The sequence below is a fragment of the Odontesthes bonariensis genome, chromosome 1 (genome assembly GCF_027942865.1).
Source record: "Odontesthes bonariensis isolate fOdoBon6 chromosome 1, fOdoBon6.hap1, whole genome shotgun sequence".
In the NCBI taxonomy this organism is placed as follows: Eukaryota; Metazoa; Chordata; class Actinopteri; order Atheriniformes; family Atherinopsidae; genus Odontesthes; species Odontesthes bonariensis.
Window position 1 is genome coordinate 19087311 of NC_134506.1, and position 25160 is coordinate 19112470.

At 38.3% G+C, this 25160-nt stretch overlaps 1 protein-coding gene across 2 annotated transcripts in view; it reads right to left on the reverse strand.

Annotated features, from left to right (window-relative positions):
* Positions 1-521: 521 nt before the first annotated feature.
* LOC142369250 (ephrin type-A receptor 6-like) overlaps positions 522-25160 on the reverse strand; it is a 74111-nt gene continuing 49472 nt past the window's right edge. The window contains exons 9-20 of one of the 2 annotated variants that reach the window (XM_075451670.1): positions 15533-15657; positions 15148-15310; positions 13309-13414; positions 10777-10844; positions 5097-5222; positions 4215-4400; positions 3461-3522; positions 3173-3382; positions 2941-3090; positions 2588-2781; positions 2236-2385; positions 522-1272 (exon numbers count right to left, since the gene is read on the reverse strand). In XM_075451670.1, the coding sequence (XP_075307785.1) occupies positions 1158-1272; positions 2236-2385; positions 2588-2781; positions 2941-3090; positions 3173-3382; positions 3461-3522; positions 4215-4400; positions 5097-5222; positions 10777-10844; positions 13309-13414; positions 15148-15310; positions 15533-15657 (1655 nt within the window). In that variant the 3' untranslated portion in view covers positions 522-1157. Of the gene's footprint in view, positions 1273-2235; positions 2386-2587; positions 2782-2940; positions 3091-3172; positions 3523-4214; positions 4401-5096; positions 5223-10776; positions 10845-13308; positions 13415-15147; positions 15311-15532; positions 15658-25160 lie in introns of both variants that reach the window. The other variant, XM_075451607.1, reaches the window with a different exon arrangement.

Genomic DNA, 25160 nt, shown 5'->3' on the forward strand with positions numbered 1-25160 from the left:
AAGTGTACATTTCTGACTTTTCTGGTGACTAGATGCGTTTCCAAAATTCACGATGTTTGAAATGTTTAAGGAGAAAAAAGAGGCTTTGATAATGTTTTGCTATAGGCCGAATTGTTGTTTAAAAAATAAGTTAATAAATTAATAAATAATTTAATGAATGATATGTTTAAAATATTTTTTATGAATATATAAAAAAGATTGTCACTTTGAGCTCAAATAGATTTAAAAATTCTAAACAAAATTCAAACCAAGCATGCATTTGGCAAACTTACCTGATAATTCCTCACAGCCAGTGGACTTGTCAGTCTCTTAAGAGACCATTAATAGGATGTTATGTGTTTTTGAGGGAGCCCAGGCATCAATGGATAGCTCTGTGGTTGTTTCTGTGTTTTTGTATTGGTGTGCATAACTAATGAAAGGCATGCTATGATGACAAATCAGTGTTTAGACCTGAGGTGGTTAAGGTCTGAGAGAAAACTAAGTATTAAAATAGACTTGTTTATTAAGGAACAAATGCACTGAATAAAACATACAACTTTCACAAGACTTTTTGTACAAGACATACTGCATTATCATGTGGAGAGCACATACATTTCTATAAAACCTTTTGACATTCAGCGGTCTCCAGTTCAGAAAACATGTATTTACCATTCTGTGTCAATCTTTATTTTTTTGCGACTTGTTTCATAAACCAGCTGGAAATGATAAAACCACATTTTGTCCATACATCGCCACAAGATATATCCTCCCCTTATCTCCCCTGGTCATGAGGTAACAGACTTGAGACCATTCAAAGTCAATAGAAACCATTGGATTGTCACTTGGAAAGAGAAGAGGTATTGGTGAACAATTGAATAGACACTAGAGAGAACAAGTCCTAAATTCAAGTGAATGCAAGAACTTGCTGAGATAAAGAGACCGCATTTGGCCAATGTTGAAAGAGGTGGGCTGTTGTGGAGGCTGTCCATGAGATGATCCATAATACGATGATTGCATGTTATCTAGACGGCATGGAGTCTAGTAGTGGACCATTATCCAATGAGCAGCATGTGGTACCAGCAACACCTAACAGTCTGGTGTTTGTGCAATTAGTTGAATGACGATGCCAAGGAACTCCAGCTTGGTGAAGAAACACAGTCTCATTTTGTGCTCCGGTCTCACACTTGAAAGCCACTCTGATGGATGTGGTGAAGCTGCAGGCGAAGAGACTGTATGCTGCTTATGATTCTCCTCTGGTGGCCAATCAAACAGACCCCAATGCGTTTGATGTCACTGGAGAGGAGAAAAGGACACTGAGTTTTGAAGGAGGACGTGAGACAAACCCACAAACCGGCACATAAAGAGGAACGCAACACTGTAATAATAATTGCATTGTAGAATATATAAAATATAGACATAAAGTAGTCATTTGTGGAAATGATTTAATTCTCCATTTTGATTGAGATTAGCACAAGAAACATTAGTCAATCACTTGATCAATAAAACTTTGAAACTCTTTTGTAATAATTTGGACGCTACATCCTCCAGGCTAAAGAGGAGATGGTTTGTCCAACTTTTTATCAGCACACAATTCAAAAGATCATTTGAGGATTTTAGAGGTTTTGGTGCAACATATATTGCAATCCAGGCAAAAAAAAATTCTAGGAAAGACAGCATAATACAATGCAACGTTCTGCACATTTTGCAACAGCATGGGTTTAGATTTAAAAGGTCTGGGTGTTTAACTAACCTGCCTCCAGTCCTGACCTGTCATACTTTGAAACATTTGCTGCATTGTGAAATAAAAAATACAACAAAGGAGATCCCAAAATGTATGAGCAACTGAAACAATAAGGAGGCATGAACGGAAAAATATTTCACTTACAAAACTACAGCAGTTGGTTTTTGTTGTTAAGATGGGTGATGCAACACAAGTGCCCCTGTCCCAACGTTTTAAAAAGATGTTGCTGACAGTTAAAAAAAATATCAGCTTTCGCAATGTTTTTGTTGGTTATGGGGTTGCAGAAATTCAGTAAATTACTGGTACATATTTTCTTATTGATGATAAATTAAACAAGGAGAGCACCAAATGATCAAATCACAAAGAAACAGAAGAGATGTAAAACATCTTTTTTGTGGACAAAACTTACAGTATAGGAATCAATTTTATTCTCTTTTCCTTTGATGCCACTAATTTTCCTCTTAGTGTGCTTTTAGATACCGTGGCAGCACTCTGCATGATTCGGTTCCACTCACTCTATACTCATGGTTGAAATAGAATCCAATGTTGTGTATCCCGCTGCAAGGAAGTTGTTCTTATACTGGCTCATTTTAATGGAATCAAGCCAGTCGCCGATAGAGATGAAAAGAGGGTAGTCCGGCATTTCCTCGGGGGAGTCAGGGAAACTGAGGACAAACAAAATGTTGACTGGAACAGAAAGGCATGATGGCATATTGTTGGGCTCATTTGTAAATATTAGTGGATTTTTTTGATGGTGATAAGTATTTCTAAAACATACCTCAATCTGCTTTTAAAATATTTGGTCTCAGTTTATTGTGTGAGGTGTATGGTTCAAACCAACTTGTACAAAAGCTACATGTCACTTACCTCAGGGCATCATTGACCAAACTCAGCAGACTACTGGGATTGATCATGAGTTTGTCCAGGAAAGAGAGCACATCGTTGAAGTGTGGGCGCTGGCCAGACTCCTTCTGCCAGCAGTGCAACATCAACTGGTGCAGGGTCACAGGACAGCCAATGGGTGCTGGGAGGCGGTATCCTTCTTCAATTGATAAAATGACCTGAGATGAACATCAGCAAAGATAATGTTGAATTTTAAACCATAAAAGTTTAAATCAAGCTTTACAGTTATTCTTCTCAGAACAGACAAGAAAAAAAAAGAAAAAGGAATGGCGTGAAGTGTTCAGTTTTTATGGTGTCTAATGTGATCTGCAGCTTACATCTTGATTGGACATTTCCCAGTAAGGCCTCTCTCCAAATGACATCACTTCCCACATGACAATACCATAGCTCCAGATATCACTAGCTGAGGAAAACTTTCCATAAGCAATAGCCTCTGGTGCCGTCCAGCGGATTGGTATTTTCCCCCCCTGACACAAAGCAGCAACATGGAATAAGCTTGTGATGTTCACACATTGTTTGACCATAAAATTCTGCCAGATCCACACTCACTGTAGCTGTGTAGGTCGCCTCAGAGTCATCCTCAAGGACACGGGACATGTTGAAATCAGACACCTTACATACTAAGTTTTCATCCACTAAGATGTTACGAGCGGCCAGGTCTCTGTGAATGTAACCCATGTCTGAAAGGTAGGTCATCCCGACTGCAATGCCACGCAGCATGCCTACCAGCTGGAGCACTGTGAACTGACCATCGCGTGTCTGAAGAGGACAAAGACGATGGGAATAGACAGTAGTTTTAATGGAAAACAGTGCGCATGTGTAAAGATCCGTTCTCACCCGAAGGAAAGTGTCCAGGGCTCCATTTTCCATGTACTCCACTACAATCATTACCGGTCTACCTGAGGAAACAGTAAAAGACATGATTTGAATGACAGAAAAAAAAGGTATGGTGGCCCTGAGGTGCACAACACAAAAATGAGGGAAAAAAGAAAACATTAAAACCAAGGCCTAAGCAAATTTCACAAATCAAGATTGAAAACACATTCACGAAACAGAAGTAGTCCAACAAAGCAGAAAAAAAGATATTGCAGAAAATAATGAGACCAAAAACACAACATTTCACAAAGCACAACAAAACTTATAATCAGGAAAATAATGTGTCAGAAAAATGAGTATATTCTGATTTTCTTAACTAATTATGAATTAATGACTAACCCAAATACAAAACAAAACACTTCTCTATCTTTTGTTTCTTTCAAATGTTCCTGTCTTCTTCATTTTGTTGTGGTGTTTTGTAAAATGTTTTTGGTTTTGTGTTTTATCGTGATGTCTATTTTTTTTCTTCGGTTTTCTTCTGTGTAGTGAAATATTCTCTTGCCTGCTAAAATGTTTTCTAAGATCCCGTGTGTGCTGATTTAAAAAAAATACATACATATGGTGTGTTTTCTGGTTTTCTGGTTTTATTGTTTTTTTTTTGTCCTATGCTGTTGTGCTTTGCACCCTTAAAGCCACCACAGGCAGAGACGAACGAGCAGAAAAATTGTAGAGAAACACTTGCACATGTAAACAGAGAGAAATGTAAAGCTCTTACTCCTGGTGACTACTCCCTCCAGCCTGATGATGTTGGAGTTGTTGAACTGTCCTATGATTGAGGCCTCACGCAAAAACTCGCGTCTCTGTTGTTCCATGAAGCCACCTTTAAGTGTCTTTATTGCCACGGCGACGTCCTTCCTACCGGGTATACGCAAGCAACCACTACACACTTCTCCAAATTCACCTGTAATAACACATCATACATAGTCAATCTATCTGCATGCTTTAAGTCTACTGGAATGTTTTCAACAATATGTATTCTTTTTTTTTTTTCATCACTGCTGCAGATAAAAATAAAAATAAAAGCTCTAAAAGCAACATAAAGATTCCGATCACATGATCAGGTGAAAATAAAACTCCATCTGAGACACTTTGCAAGTTAAAACAGAGACTTGAATCATAAGAGCGATGTAATTACCTTACAGAGTGCTGCTCTTACTTTGTCATGTTGAAAACAGATAATTACATGCTGCAACCACTAGATGGAGACTTTGTGTTAGACAGCAATTAAACAGGGGCGCCTCCATAAGCACAAGGCTTTAAAGCAGAGACTATCTGTTCAGCTTAATGAACCATCAAACACTGTTGTTTATTGTTGGCAATTCAAGCTTTGATTCTTTTAGCTATAATATCATAAATCTATCTTAAATCAGCTGCTCGGAGTGGCAATAAAAATCTAAAATTAGGTTCTAAATGGAGTTCAGCATTTCGTTGTAAGGCTATTCTAAACATAAAGTGAGATTACTTCTTTATCACAAATGCCAGACAACCATCTCTGGGACAGTTTCAATATCAGTTTAGCTGATAATATTGAATAATAGCATGCACAAAGTAGCCTATAAAGTGAAAAGTGATCGATTAGTGTTAGTAATGCATTTACCGGCACCAATCACCCTGTCGATGCATATATATGAGGGGTCTATCTCTTTAGCAAATTCCTCCACAGCCTGAGTGGGGTCTTCATAGGTGTCTGGATCCACATAAGTCTTTATTCCAGAGAATGGGACTGGAAGACAAGAGACATATAGCTTGATGTTCTGCATTACGTGTTGAAGTATAACGTTAAACTGTGACAACTGGATTGCCATCTCTGCGCAACTCAACTCAAATACAAAATTAATAGATTTTCACATATCTTTTTGGAAGTTTTACAGATGTTTACATATTTTCAGAACGGTATTAGATCAGCAGACATGGTATATTCACACTGTTAACCACATTACATTTAGCTAATGTGCAAAAAGGTATTTCAAATTATGTATTGACCTCATCCAGAAATGTTGATCAAAACTGATTTCTTTGACAGAGAAAGCAGGCACATTCTGTAATAGCATAGTTCAGTGTACTGGAGAATGGGATCAGTAGAATCAGAGTGTTAAAGATTTGTGAGTGTTAAGAGTTAACTTGGTCTTAGAGTGAGCTGCTCTTTCATGTGTTACCAGATAAGGCAATACAAGGACTCCCCTGAAATCATAAAAACTCTCTACTCAGGGTCCATGGAGAGTGTTCTGACTGTCTGTGTGGTTCAGTAACTGTTCAGTGCAGGACCACAGAGCCATGTTTGGTGGAGTGTATCTAAGGACAGTGCTCCCCTCGCTGCTTCACATCTACAACCTGGTGTGGCAGTACCAGAGTCATTAAAATGTTTAATAAAATTATATTTATACTGATGACCAAAACTGAGAGGCAGAGCCTTATTTCCCAGACCATCTCACTCCTTAATATAGACACATGACTGGCTCTTTACATTGGTGATACATTTTTTGTTCCATGTATCTCTCTACATATGAAAATACACATCCATGAAAGTGTGACAGTTCAACACGGATTATTCATCTGTAGTTTTTAGTTTTTGAATAGTATTTCATTTCGGTTCTTTAAAAAAAAAAAAACGTGTTGTACTATATGAACTACTTTATTCCTTTTTCAAACTTTCAGATTTTAAAATGCTGATTTGACTTTACCTCCTTAATTGAACGGTCTAAGGAGCTGGACTAGGCGTACTTTTCCATACAAATTGAATTTAGAACGTAACTGTATGAGACATTGTTGAGTTGTAAATGCATGTTGTGTTAGTTATCCCATATATACTCTGTTTTTGTTATTGATTAAGAGTCTTGAGTTGAAGTGGGCCTTGCTCATTTGTGTTAAGGTCGTAAATTTTACTGTTAGGAATGTGGCCTGGTCCAGGTTGAAACTAGATACCCTTCCTTTGTTTGCTTTTTGTATACACCCATTTTCCTAATGAAATTGAGGAGGCATGTAGAGATGCTCCAGAGCGGGTTTGGAGATTGTAATGAAGGGTCTCTTTAACGCTCTCCTCATGAGTTAAAAATCCTAAACGTCTCTCTCTCTCTTCTTTATGAATTTGTAGGTATTTGAACCTGACAGACATCTTAACCCTTTTCCAAATTTAACTTCTGACTTGTGAGAAAAAAGGTCATATGCTTTGCTCTTAATGCATAAAGTATTCTATATCCCACTTCAGTCCTTTGTGTGTTTCTGTGATTTCAAAAACAAACATTTGCCTCCATAAAGATGTTATTTCAACACTGTAGCTACACAGAATATTCAGCTGTCCTGATGGATATAATAATTTTTTTTTGTTGAGACTGTTTCAGAGAAGCTGGTTATTGACTCAACTGTCTGTGTCCATAACTGCCGGAGCATTTGCTTCTATTATGTTGTAAATTCTCTCTGCTATTTGTCAACAGATGGAAAAATGTGAAGAAAAGAAAAAAAGAAGGAGGTAAAAAAAAAAAAAATGTCCCAAAGCGGCATAAAAACATATTGCAGGCAGTAAGACTTTCAGCATCCTCCTGTTTGGCTGAGGCTGGGGACGATGCAGCAATGAGTACTGTGCATGATGACTGGCAAAAATGATAACTAGAACCAGCCCGTGGTATTCCTCCAGCAGATGAGCTGGGGACTAAGTGTACTTTATTGCTGTGTCAGTTCACACTGTAGGAGGTTGAAAATTTTGTCTGAGATGGATTCCAGTAAGGTGTCTACATTCCACCTTAGTCTCCGGGGTGTTTAAGCTCATCTATTGAAAAAGAAGCCTTTTCCACCGGTTCGTTGAGTCTGCTGGCACCCCCTGTCTAATTGATGTTTACCCAGCTCACAACAGCAAAGAACAAACAAGAAAAGACTAGAATAACAACTATTTCAACAACAACAACTATACTGTGTTCATATTATCCAGGTACAGTTTGTGCCAATTAAATTCTTTTGCTTTAATTTTGTTCATGATATTTCCACTTTTGTGTGTTGGAACACTCATCGTGTCCCAGATTAAAGATTTTGGTCTAAATTATTGCGTAAGTTTAGGTGTTAAAGTAAAAAACCTCTTTGAAATGTTAATTAACAATTAGTATGGTTAGAGGGACAGATAAGTTCTTGTGTGCAGGATTTTGAGCAGTCTGATACATTTCTATGTGGATTTCTGTCAAATACAGGAATCCAAAATGGACCAAGACATCTTGTGAAAAGTAAGAAGGGATCTTTGGTCAAATCAAGAATCTACAACTCAAAAAGTAATACAAATTTAAACTAATATATGCTCTAAACTCCTACTTTGTGACAAGATTGTGGGTATCTGTGTAGTTTAAAGGCCACATTTATTTTTTTAGAGAAAATGTGAACATTTTTTGTTAACATTTTAACATTTTCCATGTTAAAATGTTATGAAAAATAATTTTACACGTATAACACAATGCCCTGTGATGGACTGGCGACCTGTTCAGGGTGTACCCCGCCTCTTGCCCAATGACCGCTGAGATAGGCTCCAGGCCCACACACAATGATACTGAAGGTAAATGGCCCATTCAGGGCACAATCTGATATTTCAAAAATTTCAAATTTTATCTGAATATTCCATTAAAAGAAGTAAATGAATGACAGTCCTGATAGGATTTTGTTTTCTTAGGTGATTTACATAATAAGGCAATTGACAGTGTGCAGATAAGATATAACAAAATGTGTATTTCAGATATTGTCTTTACTCTTTACTGGAAGAAGAAACAGAAAATGAACCTAAAATCTGAAAATTGATGATCTACCAGGATTTTAAAAAACAAGAAAAGATTCCATCCATAAGGTTTCACCTTAGTTGAAACCAAGAGCTTCAACCTTTCTAACTCACTGCGGGAGAAATGCCGAATTCAGGATATTCAATCATTTGTTTGCCAATGAATGAATTGAATTCCTTTCATATCATACCATTTTTATTGTGGTATAGAAAATATCTCTGTAAGAAAAATTCAAATTTCATTCAAAAAGTCAAAATCCTAACTTCAAAAACAAAATCTTAACTAAATGACATTGTCTGAAACAGTGTACGTTAACTCATTTTGCGTTACTGTGTCTAATGATATTGACCAGAGTCTTGTGGTAGCCCGCGTGTCTCTCCAAAGGCTAAGTTAAAGGGCAAACAGTGTTTCAAAGTAACATGTGAAAACCCAAATCTTTCATGATAATCAGAGGATGATCCGAAGCACTCTCATTAAGTGTGTTCCTTCCTCAAAAAGAAAATAAGAAAAAAATAAAAAATAAAAATCCAAGAAGAGAGCCCCCATAATAAAGCCCTTGAGTTGACATTGAGGGACCCCATATGAATAAAACCAAAATAGAAAGACTCTGTCCAACCCTCCATCCACTGGGAGAAAAGAAACAGGACACACATAAACAAGTACACACACACACACACAAACTTTTTGGGGATGCAGACAGAAATTGTGTAATCTTTCTTCCACAACAACACAGCAGGGCTGTGTGGACGTATTGCTATGTCAGCATGTTATAATAATTTTCTTAACAATCCGGCATGTTCTTCTTCAAAAATCCCTTAATCAGCCCCACACTTGGTAGAACAGCTGTCTCAGGAGCCCCACTTACACCCCTGCAGGCGTCAGATTGAAGATGCAAGGGCTCTGCCCAAATTGTTGCAGAAAAAAACAGAACGCCACATTGTTCCTTATGAAGGATATGTCCTCCCCTTGGGGAAATCAATAACTCTGTTTTATCTGCAATTGAAGCACATCAGTTCGGGCAATATTGTAATTTTTTAACCCGAGGATCTAATTTTGTGAAAATCCAATTATGGGCATGTAGCTGTCAGCGTTTGAATGCTGAAAAGAAGATTTAGGATAGAAATGCGTTCAAGCTGATATAAGTCACTATAACTCGAAATAGCAAGAGAATGCTCTCAGTGCACCTAAAAGCCTCTAAAAGCACTTTAAAGTGAGTCAATAGGGCAAAAAAGTTATTTTTATTTTTGACACAGTCACACTGTCTGACTTTGTAGAAATCATCATCAAGCAGTATTTAAAAAAAAAAAAAAAGCATTTCTTGCCTGATTCGGATCTTTGTCTGAGAAGAGACTTTGTTTCTTAATTGGATTGTGTTTTCTGTTACATGCATGAAAATGTACTGTAAGTTAATAAAACTTAGGGCAGGCATACCTCGGCTGATATAAGGCATATGGTATTTTAAACCTCACTTTGTGCTTGGTATCTCAGTTCCCTCTGTTTGATCTTTTTCTACTCATCTAACATTGCAGACATTACAAGCCACAATCCTTCAAACAAATCCATGTGAAGCTTCAATAAGCAAAATACCAGTTTTTTTTCTGTTTCAGCCAGTTAAGGAGTATCTTTTGAGTTTATTTAATTTTAAGACATGTCTAGAAAAAGAAAAAGAAAAAAGCAAGATGTAAGGAAATTCAGCTCTGACAAAGTGAGCCCTGACAGTGCTCTGGGAACTGGAACAGTGTGCATATTCTATATAAGTAGAGAATATGCAGTAAAGTTGACAACACATTGTGTTGAATTTAGGATAACTGGGGTTGTTAATGCACCACTTCGCAAATATTCTGCTGACACTAAAGCTGGCTTTTGTTTGCTGAGACTCTGCTGGGCAAACTAACCTTCAGGATAATTTTTAGACGCACATACTAAAAAAACAACCTCTAAAATCATCCCTTGGTTAATTTTTACAGAAGATAACAAAATATTCAACATATTTGCAAAAAATAAAAAATTAAATACATAAAAAATGTATATAATTTCTTAACCAATTTAAAGATTCTGGAAAATCTTATTTGCAATTTGGCAAATTTTAACACTGATTGACAACTCAATGAAATGAACCTATTTGTATTTGCTGGAGCGTATCTCAGCTGTCATTGGGCGAGAGGCGGGATACACCCTGTACAGGTCGGCGGTCCATCACAGGGCCGAACAGAGACAAATGAGAAACAACCATCCACGCTCACACTCGATTCAGAGACACCAATTAACCTAATGTATGTTTATGGATGGTGGGAGGAAGCCGGAGTGCCTGGAGAGAACCCAGGCATACACGGGGAGAACATACAAACTCCAAACAGAAAGGCCCCAGCTGAGATTCGAACCAGCCTCTTGCTGTGAGGCGACGGTGCTAACCACCACACCACTGTGCAACACTTCACATTGTCTACATGTTTGAAAACCTGTACAAACTCCAGAAACAACATCAGTACAGAACACACACATACAGAGTAAAAACCTCATGTAAAGTACCATGCCCACTGTGGAAGCGAGTCCTCTTCTCCTCCGACTTCATCCTGGCTTTAATGTATCCCTGACACCTGTTTAAGTGAAGCAGACAATCAAAAGTCTCAGAATCATGCTCTTCATCACATAAAACTGCCCTTTACACCTCTGACTTTTTACTCTGCTAATGATCCTCTCAGTATTTTGTACTGAGTTATTTTACTGACATATTCAACAGAAAAAAATGTACAGACTTATGTGACAAAAGGTGAGAAAGTGAACATTTGCTTTGACAACAGAAACACCCTAAAACTATTTTAATTAAATCTGTCCCCCCTCACATTGTACCACTTGAATGTGTCAGTGAATGCACACCATTAGTCTTCATTCCTTTCGGCACAATTTCACTTCTTCACTTAACAGAGTTCTTTTTAATTTCTTCAATTTCCAAAAAGTTTTTTGTATTCACAGTGACAAAGCCACAGTAGGGACAAACGTAACAATCAGGCACAGCTATTCAGCTAAAGGAGCAATTTGTATCTGCTACTAAAAAATATCCAAGGTTTCTCTTTTAAGAAAAGTCATGGTAAAAAATGTGCGAAGATGTTTCAAGTTTATATATTTTCAATCAAAGAGTTTATAAGTCAATAATATTAAAATACTTCATCAAACCTGGTTCAAAGGAGAGCATGGTACTGTTTGTACTGTACTGTGTTTTTTTCTGCTTCTGAAATTCTTCAAAATCCTGACAGACTAAGATTGCGCCTCTAGAAAACACTACCTTGCCATATACTTCCTCTGGATTGTATTATCATGGCTTGCAGTACTATGAGAAACCTTGGAGCTATTTTTCTCCAGGATGTATACCACGACTCACCATATATATATATAAAAAAATAAAAAATAAAAGTTTTTAAGACCGCCTTCTTTCACCTCTGTAAAATAGCCAAAACTAGGAACATCCTGTCTCAGAGTGATGCAGAAAACTAGGGCATGCAATTTTTACAACAAGATTGGACCACTGTAATTTTTTATTATTGAGCTGAAAAAGCCTCCAGCTGATCCAAAATGCAGCAGTGGGTAATAAGAACTAGAATGAGAGATCATATTTCTCCAATTTTAGCTACTCTTCATTGGCTCCAGAAATTAAATGAAAAAAAATCCAGAAAATAATTGAATTTTCTCCATGCTCCACTGTATTTTAGCACTCTCATAGTTTGTCATTTTCTAAGCAGAGCACTTTGCTTTCAGACTGCAGGTTTACTTGTGGTCTCTAGAGTTTCTGAAAGTAGAATGGGAGGCAGAACCTCAGTTTATCAGACTCCTCTCTTTTGAAACCAGCTGCTACTTTGGGCTCCAAAGCCAGAAGCCCTCTCTACTTTTAGGAATAGGTTTCCTTTTTGATAAAGCTTATAGTTAGGGCTGGCTTGGTTGATCTACCCCTTTAATTATGCTGCTATAGGCTGCCGGAGAACCTCTCAAGATGCACAGAGCACCTCTCTTCACACATTATGCCATCATTGTTTTCATTAATTTGTGTTTCTTTTTCCTTCTTCTTTCACACGACAGATATCCCTGGCCTAATGTTGCTGTGTTTGCTTGCGCATCTGTTCTTTCCTTTCGACCCCCAGCCGGTCGAGGCAGATTACCGCTCATCCTGAGTCTTCAGTCAGGTTCTGCTGAAGGTCTCTCTGTTAAAAGAGTTTTTCCATTCCACTGTCACCTGCTGCCCAGTGCATGCTCAGGATGAGAGACTGAATCAAAGTGAAGATTCAGTGGGATCCGTTTGTGACATCATCATCACATACAGATGTTATGATAGACAGCAACAAAGGAGGTTTTAACAATAGGAAAAAGGAGCAGTATCATCTATCCGCACTCAGCAGTAAGTCATCGGTCATTGATAAGCTCCCATGTTTAATAACATATCTGATATTATGGACAAAAAGATTATTGAGGCTGCAGGAGTGACTCAGGGGTCTGATGTGAAATAACTAATCCAAGCACTCATCCACTTATTTTAAATTGGCATGTAGTAGTTATTTCATACAAATTGAATATAAATAGTCAAGTCTACTCCTGTAAAATTAGATGGATGGCTCCCACTTCTAAGTTATTTTCAGCTAATTTTATTTTTAAATTGTGTGATCAAAGATTATCATTTCAGCTTGTGTCACAATTAGGTGCAAATCGAGACAAACTATCTGGACTTTCTGGCAATTTTTCATTGTTTATTAAAATGTCCCAGTAATAATAAAACCCCCTGAACCAGAGGGGGTTGAAGACAAGAGTCTGTGCCAACCTTTTGGAGGTTAATGGAATGGAGCAAACTGCTGGTACATGAATTACATGCTGAGTAATTAGGCAGAAAATTGGTCCAGTCATTTGGAAAATAAGAGTGTCTGCTTGGTGGCAAAAAAAAAAGAAAAAAAGAAAAAAAGAGTCCATTAACAGACTTCTGGTTGTAGACTAACTCCAAAGATTATGAGATGGAACGGTGTTTGTGTGTGCAGGTGTGTGTGGTCTGGTGGTGATAAGAAAGAAAAGCAAATGTCCTACCGTCCAGTGATAAGAAGGAAGAGGGTAAGGATCACCAAAAGAGAGAAGCCACCTACTGACGCCGTGACAACCACCAGAACCTGACCCTGATCAGCAATATCTGGATCTGAGGAACGTGAGAGGAAAGAAGTGAGATACATCAGTACATGTTTCCATTACCATGGGGTTCAAAATGTGAGAAGTGGCTGTTTGATGGCATGCAGCTGCTGCTGCTGCAGTTTACAATGTTTGAAAATGAAATATTTGTAGTTAGTGTCACAAACCTAAAACTTTCTCCATATTTAGAGCAATAGAGAATGCAACAGAAGGAGCTTCTCATTTTGCATTTTTAACAAGCATTATTGGGTTTTAGTCTTGCTAAACCATGTGCACTTTAAGTGTAATAAAGACAATTTTGAAAATTGCTGTATTCAATCTGTTTGTGTTCTGTTGAATCCAGATGAATTGGAAAGAAATCTGGCAGCATTAGTAAGATGCAGATTGACATAAAAAATCCATTTGTATAATAATGAAATATCTTTTACAATAGTGTTCTAGCAAAGACAGAAGTTGCAGCTAAAACCCAGCCACACATACTTGAACATATGCAGCACTGTGAAAAAGTCTTAAGCCCCTTAATTTTCTGTATATTGCCAGGGAAACAGGAAATAGCTTTTTTACAGTTCTAATGAACTTAAAACCCTTGTGTTTAGTATGAGCCCTTTTATTCTTTAACATAGTCTAAAGCCTCTTCAGAAAGAAAGCTGGTTAATCATTGAGTTAAGTGCCTTTTTTATGCTTGAACGATTCATAGATAAGTGTTAAGAGGCCTTACAAACATAAAAACACTTAAAATATCTAGGTACGTGGACTGGACAGAAAATTAGTGAAAAGAGATGCCAATGTCCAAAGAAAAGCACTGAAAGAACTTCAGAAAGCCTGGAAAACGTTAGCTGAAGACCACTTTAAAAATGTATAAGAAAGTCTGGCTCCAAAAACAACTTTTGCACAGTTCTGTACACATCCATTTACAAAACAGACAGTAACAAGACCATTGAATAAATATAGACATCAATCCAAAAAATAGAAACTGTATAACTTTTTAATTGTGGTTTAGACCTTGGGCCTAATTCATTAAATGTAATGCAATCATTATTTATTTACCATGACTAGAAATGAAAGCCCCGAAGTAGCACTTTTCAAATTCTTAATTTGACGTAGAAATGATACATTCTCAAAGCACAGTGACTCTTCTACTGTGTAGGGGATTACAATTTGGGATATATGTGTCCAAGCCCGCCCAGGTTTGTGTGAGCTTTATGAACAATGTGAAAAGACTCATCAGTTAAGGGTGTTAGAATTGAAGTGCACGACACAAAGTGTTAAAGACAGGCTGCAGTGTGTGTGTGTGAAACTAGAAAGACATAACCATGGTGTTTTTTTTTTTTTTTATATCTATGTAAATCCTGGGAACTAATCCTGCGACAAAGGTCAAGAATAAAACATTTGTATAGATGTGGCTGCCGATCTTGAGCTTCTTCACCAGCTGGGAAGAATAGAAATAAATAATAAAACAATCAAAACCCAAGAGCAAAAATGATTTCATTGGGTGTACAAGGCAGTTACGTGTAGGTTGCATTCCATGGGTAAATAGATGGACTTACTGAAAAAACAGTAACTTACACTGAGCCGTGGCAAAGAAAGACCACATTTCTGCAGGCAGTTTATAGTGTAGTTGAACAAAAATGATTTCACTGGGTTTGAGACCAATTGTGCATATCTAAAGGGATTTTGTGACAAATCCAAGTGATTGAATATAGGTGGCAAGATAAACACAAACACCCACATGCACAATCATACCCTCAGCTGCAGTTGCAAAGTCAAAGTTGGGGCTGTAAGCTGTGTAGCCAGCAGGAGTGCGAGCGCGCACATGGAAGACATAAACAGTGGAGGGTCTGAGGCCTGTTACCACCACACTGGGACTTTTGGTCCGTGTTGATGAGTAACTCAGCTGCTCTTGCTCCTGGAAGCGCAAACACATTTCCAGAACAGATTAACAAAAGCACATTTAGCCACAACAGATCATTTTTATCCTAATAACTACCAGATCCTATGCTAAACAAAGCAAAGACAGTAAAAAATGGATGATCTAGAGTTCTAGACTTATATTTGGGTGTTTGACTGCCAACAACACACATCACTCTGTGAGCAAAGTTAACATTCTTTTCAGGAATTATTACTGTACCTTCTCATAGTATTTGACTTCATAATCCACTATGTCTGAAGGAAGCTGTTCCACTTCTGACCAGGAGAGGGCAATGCTATTGCCAGAGGACCAGTCTTTCCTGACAACACCCACAAAAGCAGGACCTGAACGTTCAGTCAAAGGAAGAAGGCCGAGATTTAAGTCAGGTCAAATTAAAAACCTGAAAGCAACAAGCTGTTAGAAACAACAAATTCCCAGACATATTTGCACATCATGCTGGTGTAGAGTATCAGTCATCCAGAGCATAGTGATTATGGAGAGAAGACAACTTGAATTATTTTCTTAGTTTTTTTAAAAAATTTCTCCCCATTCTCTTCAGCATTCACATTTTGGGAGTCATCAAAATCACATCTGTGTCACTGACCCACCTGCCCATCGTCTTGGTCATTTTGGTCATGATCACATGACAGTTGTTTACATGCCTGACCAACTTGTGAGATGTTTTGGTCACAAGTTTAATGGTTGTGAGACTGTCTTTCCAGGTAATTATTTGTGAAAAGGTATCAAAAGTTCCTGGGAAGGCAATGGAAAATCAGCAAAAAAAAATGAAGTCAAATTGTCTTGGCGTTCCACAGGATAGACATTTCTCAATAATGGGAATGGGGGTTAGCCTGGGAATTCCCATGCTGCTTTGCGTGCGATTTCATTCTCACTGCAAAGTCAGCCTGGAAACCACCGCCCTTATTTTTGCCAGAGTTTGGGAACCAATCACAGAACGGGGGGGGGGCAGCAAGACGATGACGACGTCTATGCGCGACACCGAAGCTTGTAGAGTGTTGATCCAACATGGCAGCGGACACAACGTTACCGTTCGATGCAGCCTTAGAAAGTTTTTTAAGTAGCTTAGAGCGCAAGTTTACTTTTATTTTACTTTTTTTCTTCTTCTTCCTCAACGAATTTCTGTCGCTCTACATACGTCATCTAGTATAAGTGATACAATTGGCTATGAATCACGCCCAAAGCAGCATGGGAAGAACCAGACGCCATTTGATAGACATTCGTAGCGCCCAATAAACGGCTCTAGGCATTCGTAAACCACGCCTCAAATACGAGAAAATGCACACCTAGTTCCCAGACCACCATCTCATCGAGATGTGGACGCGTCAGCCAGGCTACATGGGGGTATGAATATCTGCATTGGCAATTTTACAATAATCTTAACATAACAACTATGGAAAACTTACTCACAGTAGTTTTCACAACTAAAATATGCTTTTGAAAAACTTATAGTATAAGAAATATAAAGACATGGGGAGGTGTGAGCAAGAAAAAGTTTTGCTGCAGGTTTGGGAATCCAGCATTAACCTGTTGAAGATTCACAGAGAACTGAGGGACCACGGGACGCCAGCTATTGTTTTGCTCTAACCACTGGAGTAAACTCTGTGAATCTGCGTTCAAAGACAGCCCCAAAAACACATTTCAAAAGTGTCATTGGTTTTCTGAAAAACAAAATTGAACAAAATCTTTTGGAGGCCAAAAGAGGAAAAGGGCACAATTAGCATCTGAACTAGACAAAGTGGAAAATGCCTCATGCTAGATACCGTACAACTTCAGTCTTCAGCTGACATACACAGTCTTGTGTAAAACACCTTTGAAGAATATAACAATCTGGAGGCAGTTTAGGACATAAATACTTTCAGTGTAACGGGCAAAGAAATGCCAAGAGACAAAGATTTTACTGTCACAGATTTTACTGAGAAACATTTTTGTTAAATAAACCAGTCGACTTGCTGCACATAGCCTGTTTGGCATTACTGCTGAATTTGGGTGAGTGGGTGACAGAGCTGCTATATACCTCAGAAAATCTCAAATATTTACCATTAATTACTAATAAAGCTGCCGCTTCAACAGAATGGCCCTCATTTATCAAACTTGCATAAGACGAAAAACATGCGTAGGTCGTGCGTACGTTCTTTTCTGCGCAAAGGTTGGCATTTATCAAATCCATCGTGAGCGCAGGAAAGATGAAATCACCACGACAGTTCTGAAGCAGTGTACGCACTTTTCCATTTTGACTTGCGGTGACTGCAATAGCATACATAAACAGCACCGTCACTAGTGCGTGCCTCATGAGTCGCAACAAATCCCTAGGTTAAAATTACAGACTTATCACTTCAAAGAAGGCCCATGTTTTATTTGACTTCAACATAAATATAAACATAAACGCAAATTAAATAAATAAAAAAATTAAACAAGTACAACTCCGTAATTGGAAGAGTGATGGCTCATTATTCAACCGTCTATTTAAGAGGTGATTCTAGCGGCGCGGTAATGGCGAAACGATGGCAGATCTGATCAGATCAGATCAGGCCAGCCACCCTCTCCTCCAAGGCACTCAAATCCAAACCTGGATTTGTTGACAGCTGGGACCAGCGTTGACAGCGTTTCTTTGCCGCCTTTCGTTTTTCATGTCGGAAATTCTAGAGGCGCAGCCCTTTGTAGAAGGCGTGGTTAGGATCATTACGATGGATTTCAGCTGCCGGATTTATCAACAGCCGCTCGGTCTTACGATGGGATTGGTGTGGTACGCATGTTCTGTAAATCTCACTTGAGCCTCTGCGTACGACGAGTTCTCCGCTCATATCAACGATGCTTTCTACGACGGCTTGATAAATGAGGGCCAATATGTTTTGGAAAACTAATAGATCCAGTCTATCTGCTCTTGAGTGTGCTGTTTGGGAGATCATCATTGAAATACAAATTCAGGACCAGACGGATGTCTTAAACTGACCTCATACTAAGAGAAGCAGATTACCTTCTCCATACAGAGGGCCACATACTGGATGTGGCTTTTTAAGGAAGGTGACGCATCATTACATTAAGTCAAACACACTGGGGAGCAGATTCAACTCTCAAGTCTTGTCAAGATTTTCTCAGCCTAGACAAAACGCTTCACAGTCCAGCAGCTCAAAGATCCAGAGAAATGCAGAGAAAACCAGTACACACAGAGAGCAAGAATTAAATGCTGACTCTCACAAAAATACACACTCAGGATGACAAATTTATGTAAATCTAGGGTTTGTCCAACTTTTACATTCGAGCACAAAAATTCAGACTTCTGACACAAGTCTGGTTGAATATGTATATCTGTGAGCCGAAAACTCAAACTAAGTTGTGCCTGTGACAGAAACTTGTCATGGTATTTGAATAAGAAAACAGAACTCTCTGCAACTGTCACATTTTTCACCAAGAAAACTTCACAAATTTATATAAGAAAGTGCTGGGTCTGTTTCACAACATCTTGCAATTAAAACTCTGTTTTATGAGCAGCAGCTCAGAAACTCAATTAGTTATATCACTAAAAGGTGCCTCTTTTAGCGGGTGCTTTTATCCAAAGTGGCATTAAAACAATGAGCTCATCAGGAGCACCTTGGGTTTACAGTGGTATTTCGCCAAAAGACAGAACATATGAACCAGGGAAGCCAGGGATCAAAACACCAAACTTTCAATCATATGTGTGGACAACCGCTCCACTTTCTCACCCACAGAAGATATGATTTTATGCCTGAAAAATAATGTAAAAGTAAACAGATTTTAATTTTTTTTTAAAGCACATAATCTTTCCAATCATGCAAATGCTAAAATGAAAGATATTTAGATCCGATATTTCGGATCTAAATATCTTTCATTTTAATTGGTTTAGGTAGTCCAGAGAAAGCTCAGAATGAGGGAAAAAAGGGTTAACTTTAACCCATAGAAGCAAAACATCTGCATGCTGATATAAGGGTTCTACTTTTATGGAGACACTTTGTAAGTGTCAGTTTCAAGGATCTGTATCCCCTAAAAGGATTTTTTTGCATGAAATCATTGATATTGTGCAGACCCACAGATTTAAATGTAGTAAATGTAAGACATGAACGTGCTTGTGAATTAGATCAATCTGTTAAAACCCTCCTAAAAAAGTCCGCTACTCAGAAAAATCATCTTGTAAGCAATGAAGATGTTTTTTTTCAGCTGGCCTTGGTGTCACCAGGAAGATATGTGCAACCCCCTTAGGGGATAAAAATGTTTGTGAAAATCACATTACTGGAGGGGATTTCTGTCTGCAGCATACTCACTAGTAACATTTTATATATGGTAGCAAAGCAGTTGAAGTTTTTACATTTTCTGTGCATCAACATTTTTGGCAAAGTGAGGAGACTCTTATGCTTCTCTTATGCGAGAAGCTATTTCAGGTTTAGCACAGATCAATCTGCTTATTAGATGCTACGAATGAGCAACTCAACGATAATGGTCATTGTTATTTTGTAACAGTTCACACAACAGAAGATCATAACTAATCTATGTGTAACAGTTGGTTTATTGGCAACACGTAAAAATAGGTTAACCCTCAGCTACAAATGCTCAAAATGATAAAGAAAGGACAGAAAGGCAAGAAGAGCGAGCGAATGAGTGAACAGGGAGCGATGTAAAGAAATCCCACGAGGTTGCATCTCCCCAGCATCTGAGCGTAAAAATAGAAGACAGCCTTATTCCCAGAGCAGGGTGGAGGGAGAGGGGGGTGGAAACAGGGGAAAATCAACTGAAGGAAAGGGGAAAAGAGCAAAGACAGAGTGAGAATCCTCTCCTGAATCAGGACACCACATAACAGTGGAAGATGTTCAATCGTGCATTAAGCACTTGAGAACTTGGAGAGACTGATTGCAAAAGAAATTCACGGGAGTAACAGAGCAAAAATGTTGATGACTCACAGTAAATTTGGTAAGTTTAAATGAGAGATTATCAACATGAAAAGTATTTTAACTGGTTCCCTGGATCGTAGAAAAAAGTGTAACACTGTGATGCACTTTTTTCCAACACTCATGGACATGGATGTCATGGCAATAGGGCAGTCCATCCTCACCAGAAAATGTGAAATAGGTATGCGCACCACGTAGACATGTAGCAGGTAAAGAATCGTAAGGTGGAAACATATCTCTCAGCTGATTTTGGTCACATAATGGGAACATCGTTTTAAGATAATAGGAGGTGTAGCATGTACAAATGTGCACATTTCTAAAAAACCCTGACCACGTTTCTAACATATAAACTAACCATGAACAATAATTCTAAGTCCAACCACCAGCTTTTAACTCCTAACCAAAATCGTTCATGAGGGAGAGTGAGGCAGACCGGATGCTGCAGGGGAATAACTTCCATCATGAAGCAAAAAGTGTCCGTTGATCATTACGTTGTGAGAATGTGGGTGGACGATAAAAATATACATCATCATGTAAGCTGCGTCCTCATGTAGAAAAAAGGAAATGAGCGTGGAAAATGTTGTCATGATACAATTTGCAACTTTTTATTTTATTTTTTATTTTTTCCAAAACATTAACTTTTGTGTTGTGGAAAAAAGCAGCTATCGTGTGTGCTGTCATGAAATCGGGTTGAATGTTGGGGCTTTGCTGAACTTTGTTACCGTAACAGATTTATCTGTTTTCTGGCAAAATTCAGCTTGAATTGCATCTTCTTTGCCAAATTGCTTGCTCAATAATGTGTGTTTGAAAACACTCTAGGTTCAGACTTTAGGAGGGACTTTTAAAAACCTTCATGAAAACCTGTTTTATCCATTCTACAACCAGCTTTAATGTGTGTTTGGGACTATTAGTCCCGCTGGAAGACAAAAATGTTCTTCAAAGCAAACCCGTTTTCTTCTTGTTTAATTCTTGTTTTTACCACAGGCTAAACTCGCATTAATGAACTGAAACTGGGTCTGTTTGGACCATTGTCAAAGATTAAAGCAGAACACAGTACGGCTTGAGCTCACATTATTTCTGCAGCTTTTATAGGTGCAACACTGTGATAGTGTCAAAAAGAGGTCAGAAGACACTATTCAAATAAACACTGATTTAAAATCTTGCAAGAATATGTCATTTTACTGGACCCCTATTTTAGTCAGCATTTTAATGCTCATGTTCAGCCTCTGCTGTGACCCTCCTTGTTGATAATTTTTCAAATGTATGGAAAGATGTGGAACAAAGAGAATTTATAGTTGTGGCTACCCCACTGCTTCTTTTGTAGAAGCTATTTTTTCTTCTGTGCAGCAAAGCCCTTATACAAATTTGCTTTGACTTCTCTGTGGTTCTTCACAGAGTACTGCAGTGAACTTAGTGGGAGGAATCTTCAGTGACAAACGCTCTGCTGGGCAAAAACTAGCTTGCAGCATATCCCGAGCGGAACGTAGTTCCCTCTTAAAAACAGACATCATCCTGCTCACTCTGCTATGCATTTCTATCTCAAGTGTCATTCGGACAACGGCTGACCATTGTCAGACTACCAGCATTCTGCTGTACAGTGAAAGGAGCTGCACACAAAAAGCTTTTCAGCTTTTGCTTTGCTCTTACAAAACAGAATCATCCCAATAAAACACAATAGGCAGTGGACATTCCACTCTGTCAAAAGACAAAGTGGGCAAGCATCATTTAGAAAATGATTTTCTAAAAGATTAACATAACTAAAAGCATCATTGATATATACTGTAATATAAAAAACGGACAGCCCGCCAACAAACAATGAATTGTCTCCCTCTGCCTCACAAAAAATAATCATAAAAAAGATAAATAAAGCGAGTCAAATGCTAAATCTGCCTTCGATCGACTATTATTCCATCAATGATGTAAAGTCACCATCAAATACATGAGTTAGCTTATGGCCTTTGTGTTGATTGGCAGTGAGCCTGTCCACCCCCATTCCAGCAAAACAGATTCAAAGACAAGCACAGATTTAAAAGTAATGTTTCCCTCAACTTTATGATCTGAGTCGTTTGAATTTATGTTTAGAAGATTTTCTTTCTGCATGAGTTGCAATAGATTCTCTGATGCTGGTCCCCTTAACAGCATCATAAAACATTTTCATCAATATACAGCTAAAGCATATGGTGTATATATCCCACACTGTTAATATTGCTCTTTCATTTAGATTTGTTCAATAATTCAGCCCATGACAGATGGACCGTGTTTAATTTTAATAAACTGCAGATTTAAACATAAAAATCATAAAAAAACAAAACTGTATGCACAGAGTTCTGTTTGCAAACTTCAAAGAGTGAATGTGTTGATCATGTGAAGATAGTCCCATCCTGCAGGAAACTACAAAACTAAACTAATTGTTATTGTATTTCTGATTTAAAAGAAGCACCAAAAGAGGAAAAAGGTGCATGTGTGGTCAAAGAGAGAGAAAACACAAGAAAAAGAAAGGAGGGGGCTCTGTGGTAATTATTAGAAAATCACATGCATGTCTGTCGGCGGTACATGTGTGCAAATGTCATATCTCTATGAATTTGTTTGGCTGCTAGTTTGCACATGTGCCTGGTTGTGTGTGCTTACAGTATGTCTACTGAGGGAAGGCAGCTTGACAAGTTAATCCAGTCTAAACATCCTAATGGGAACATCGCCGCAGGGTGCTTCTTTTCCTCTGTGGAAATTATTTTGCATTCCAACCTCCTCCCGTCAGTCTAGATGCCTTTGCTAGAGAGACTGGAATAAAGTGACACATGTACACTTGACATCTGGCTTCCTTGTGAGATGGAAAATGTATTGCTCCCCCTTAAGAATGTGCTGTGCGTTGTTTTTCTCTGTCTTACAAACAATGGGTGCCTCACGATGTGTTTTACACATGATTTCTATCAGTGAAGTTTCCTGATTGCATGAGCAGTGGTGGCTAAGTCCATCTATCCATCCATTTTCTATACCAGCTTAAACCAACTTAAGGTCGCGGGGGGGCTGGAGCCTATCCCGTCTGTCTTTGGGGGAGAGGCGGGATACACCCTGGACAGGTCGTCAGTCCATCACAGGGCCACACAGAGACAAACAAGACACACAATTATCCACGCTCAGACTCACTCCTAGGGACAATTTAGAGTCACCAATGAACCTAACCAGCATGTTTTTGGCTGGTGGGAGGAAGCCGGAGTACCCGGAGAGAACATGCAAACTCCTCACACAAAAGGCCCCAGCCGGGAATCAAACCTGGAACACTTTTACTGTGAGGCGACATAAAAAATTAGGCAAGCAGTTATACTAAATCCTCACAGAAAGCCAATTAATGCATATAAAGTGGATAGAAAATATGATAAATAAATAGGAGATGGGTGTGAGATCAGCCTTAGACAAAACAACAAGATAAAAACATGAACATTTATTTAGCCTGACAACAAATATGACTTTTTCATTTCCTCTGCTCAGCCAGGGTTCACTGCAACAGTTTATTGACAAGAACATTAACACTGCCACTCTTATAACCTGTCACTGCTTTTGACACAGGGAGCTGCTGAATTCAACCTTTCACCTCTGCACAGGCTCACGGAGCACGTATTGGGACATTTTAATGAAAAATCTACTGCATGGCAATGAATGAATGTGTAGCAATAAAATAAATAAGTCCTGTTCACAGGTTTGTGAGACATGGGAATGAGATAATCAAGTCATGGCTCCAAGCTGATAAGACATGGGAACATGAAAACTAACGTGTGACCATATAGTGATATGTAACCACAACATACAGAGTGTGGTGTCAATTGAGAAAATGACATGAGCTCCACAGGTCTGTTATTAGACATGATGCATGACTAAATTTAATTGTAACTTACTGTAATTATGGGGTTAATTATAATGATAACTTGCACTTAATCATAGTGTCATTGTTGGTGAAAGGCAACATTTGAATGTAAAATTCTGTGTGCTAGCTGGCTATATTTAAATGAGTTCTTCTGCAGGATCAAAAAGCAAGCAGTTTTAATGCTCCTCTAGATGGGAGCAGGTGCTCAAAAAATAAACAGTGGGTCCCAGCTCAGGTTATTTGCTCATTTTAATCACAATAAAACAGTCAACGGTGAAGATAATATGAAAACTGAAGCAGAATTTTGACCATAAAAAGGCATATTTTAATCTACAATATAATATATCATATGTATAATACAATATGTGATATATAATATAACTTAAAGGCAAGTTTAATATCTGGACAAATATTTCCAAATCAATATTTCTGTTGATACTGATGTCAGGAAAAAAAGAAGTGGGCTGTGTTGAACACACTGAAAGATGATGAGGGAAATAAAAATAATGGGAACTATAACAGTTGCAACTTTTGCAAGAGCAACAGCAGTGAACAGTAATGGTCACAAACCCAGTGGGAGAGTGCAAGAAGAAAAGAAGACTTTCCTGTGCAGGGATCTGCTACATACACACCAGGGTCCCGACACCAGGGTTTGTTTTTGAGCTGCATCTCTGTGTTGTCTTGCTTCATTGATTGTGATAGCTGTTCATTCTGATGTTAACTCAATAAAAGTGTTTGGTTATGTCTTTCAAGTTAACTTTTCTTGAGACTATTCTGAAGAAGGCAGCAACGTTATCATAAATAACTCTCAGCAGTTTGCACAAGCAGCAATGTGCTCACCACCAGTGAAGGGTTTTGATGTGTTGGGCATCAGGGCTCAATGCAGCTTACCCAGATCAAAATAATAATGTTCTGCAAGTACATGTGTTTAAATCCAACCCTCTTCACTTAGTTGATTGTCAGTGTTTATTGTTACACTCATTCATTTTGAGCCATTTTAGTTTAACTTCAGGGAGATTTCATGAAAGTGACAGTGTTTTTTTTTTTTTCAGAGAGCAATTTCCCCCTG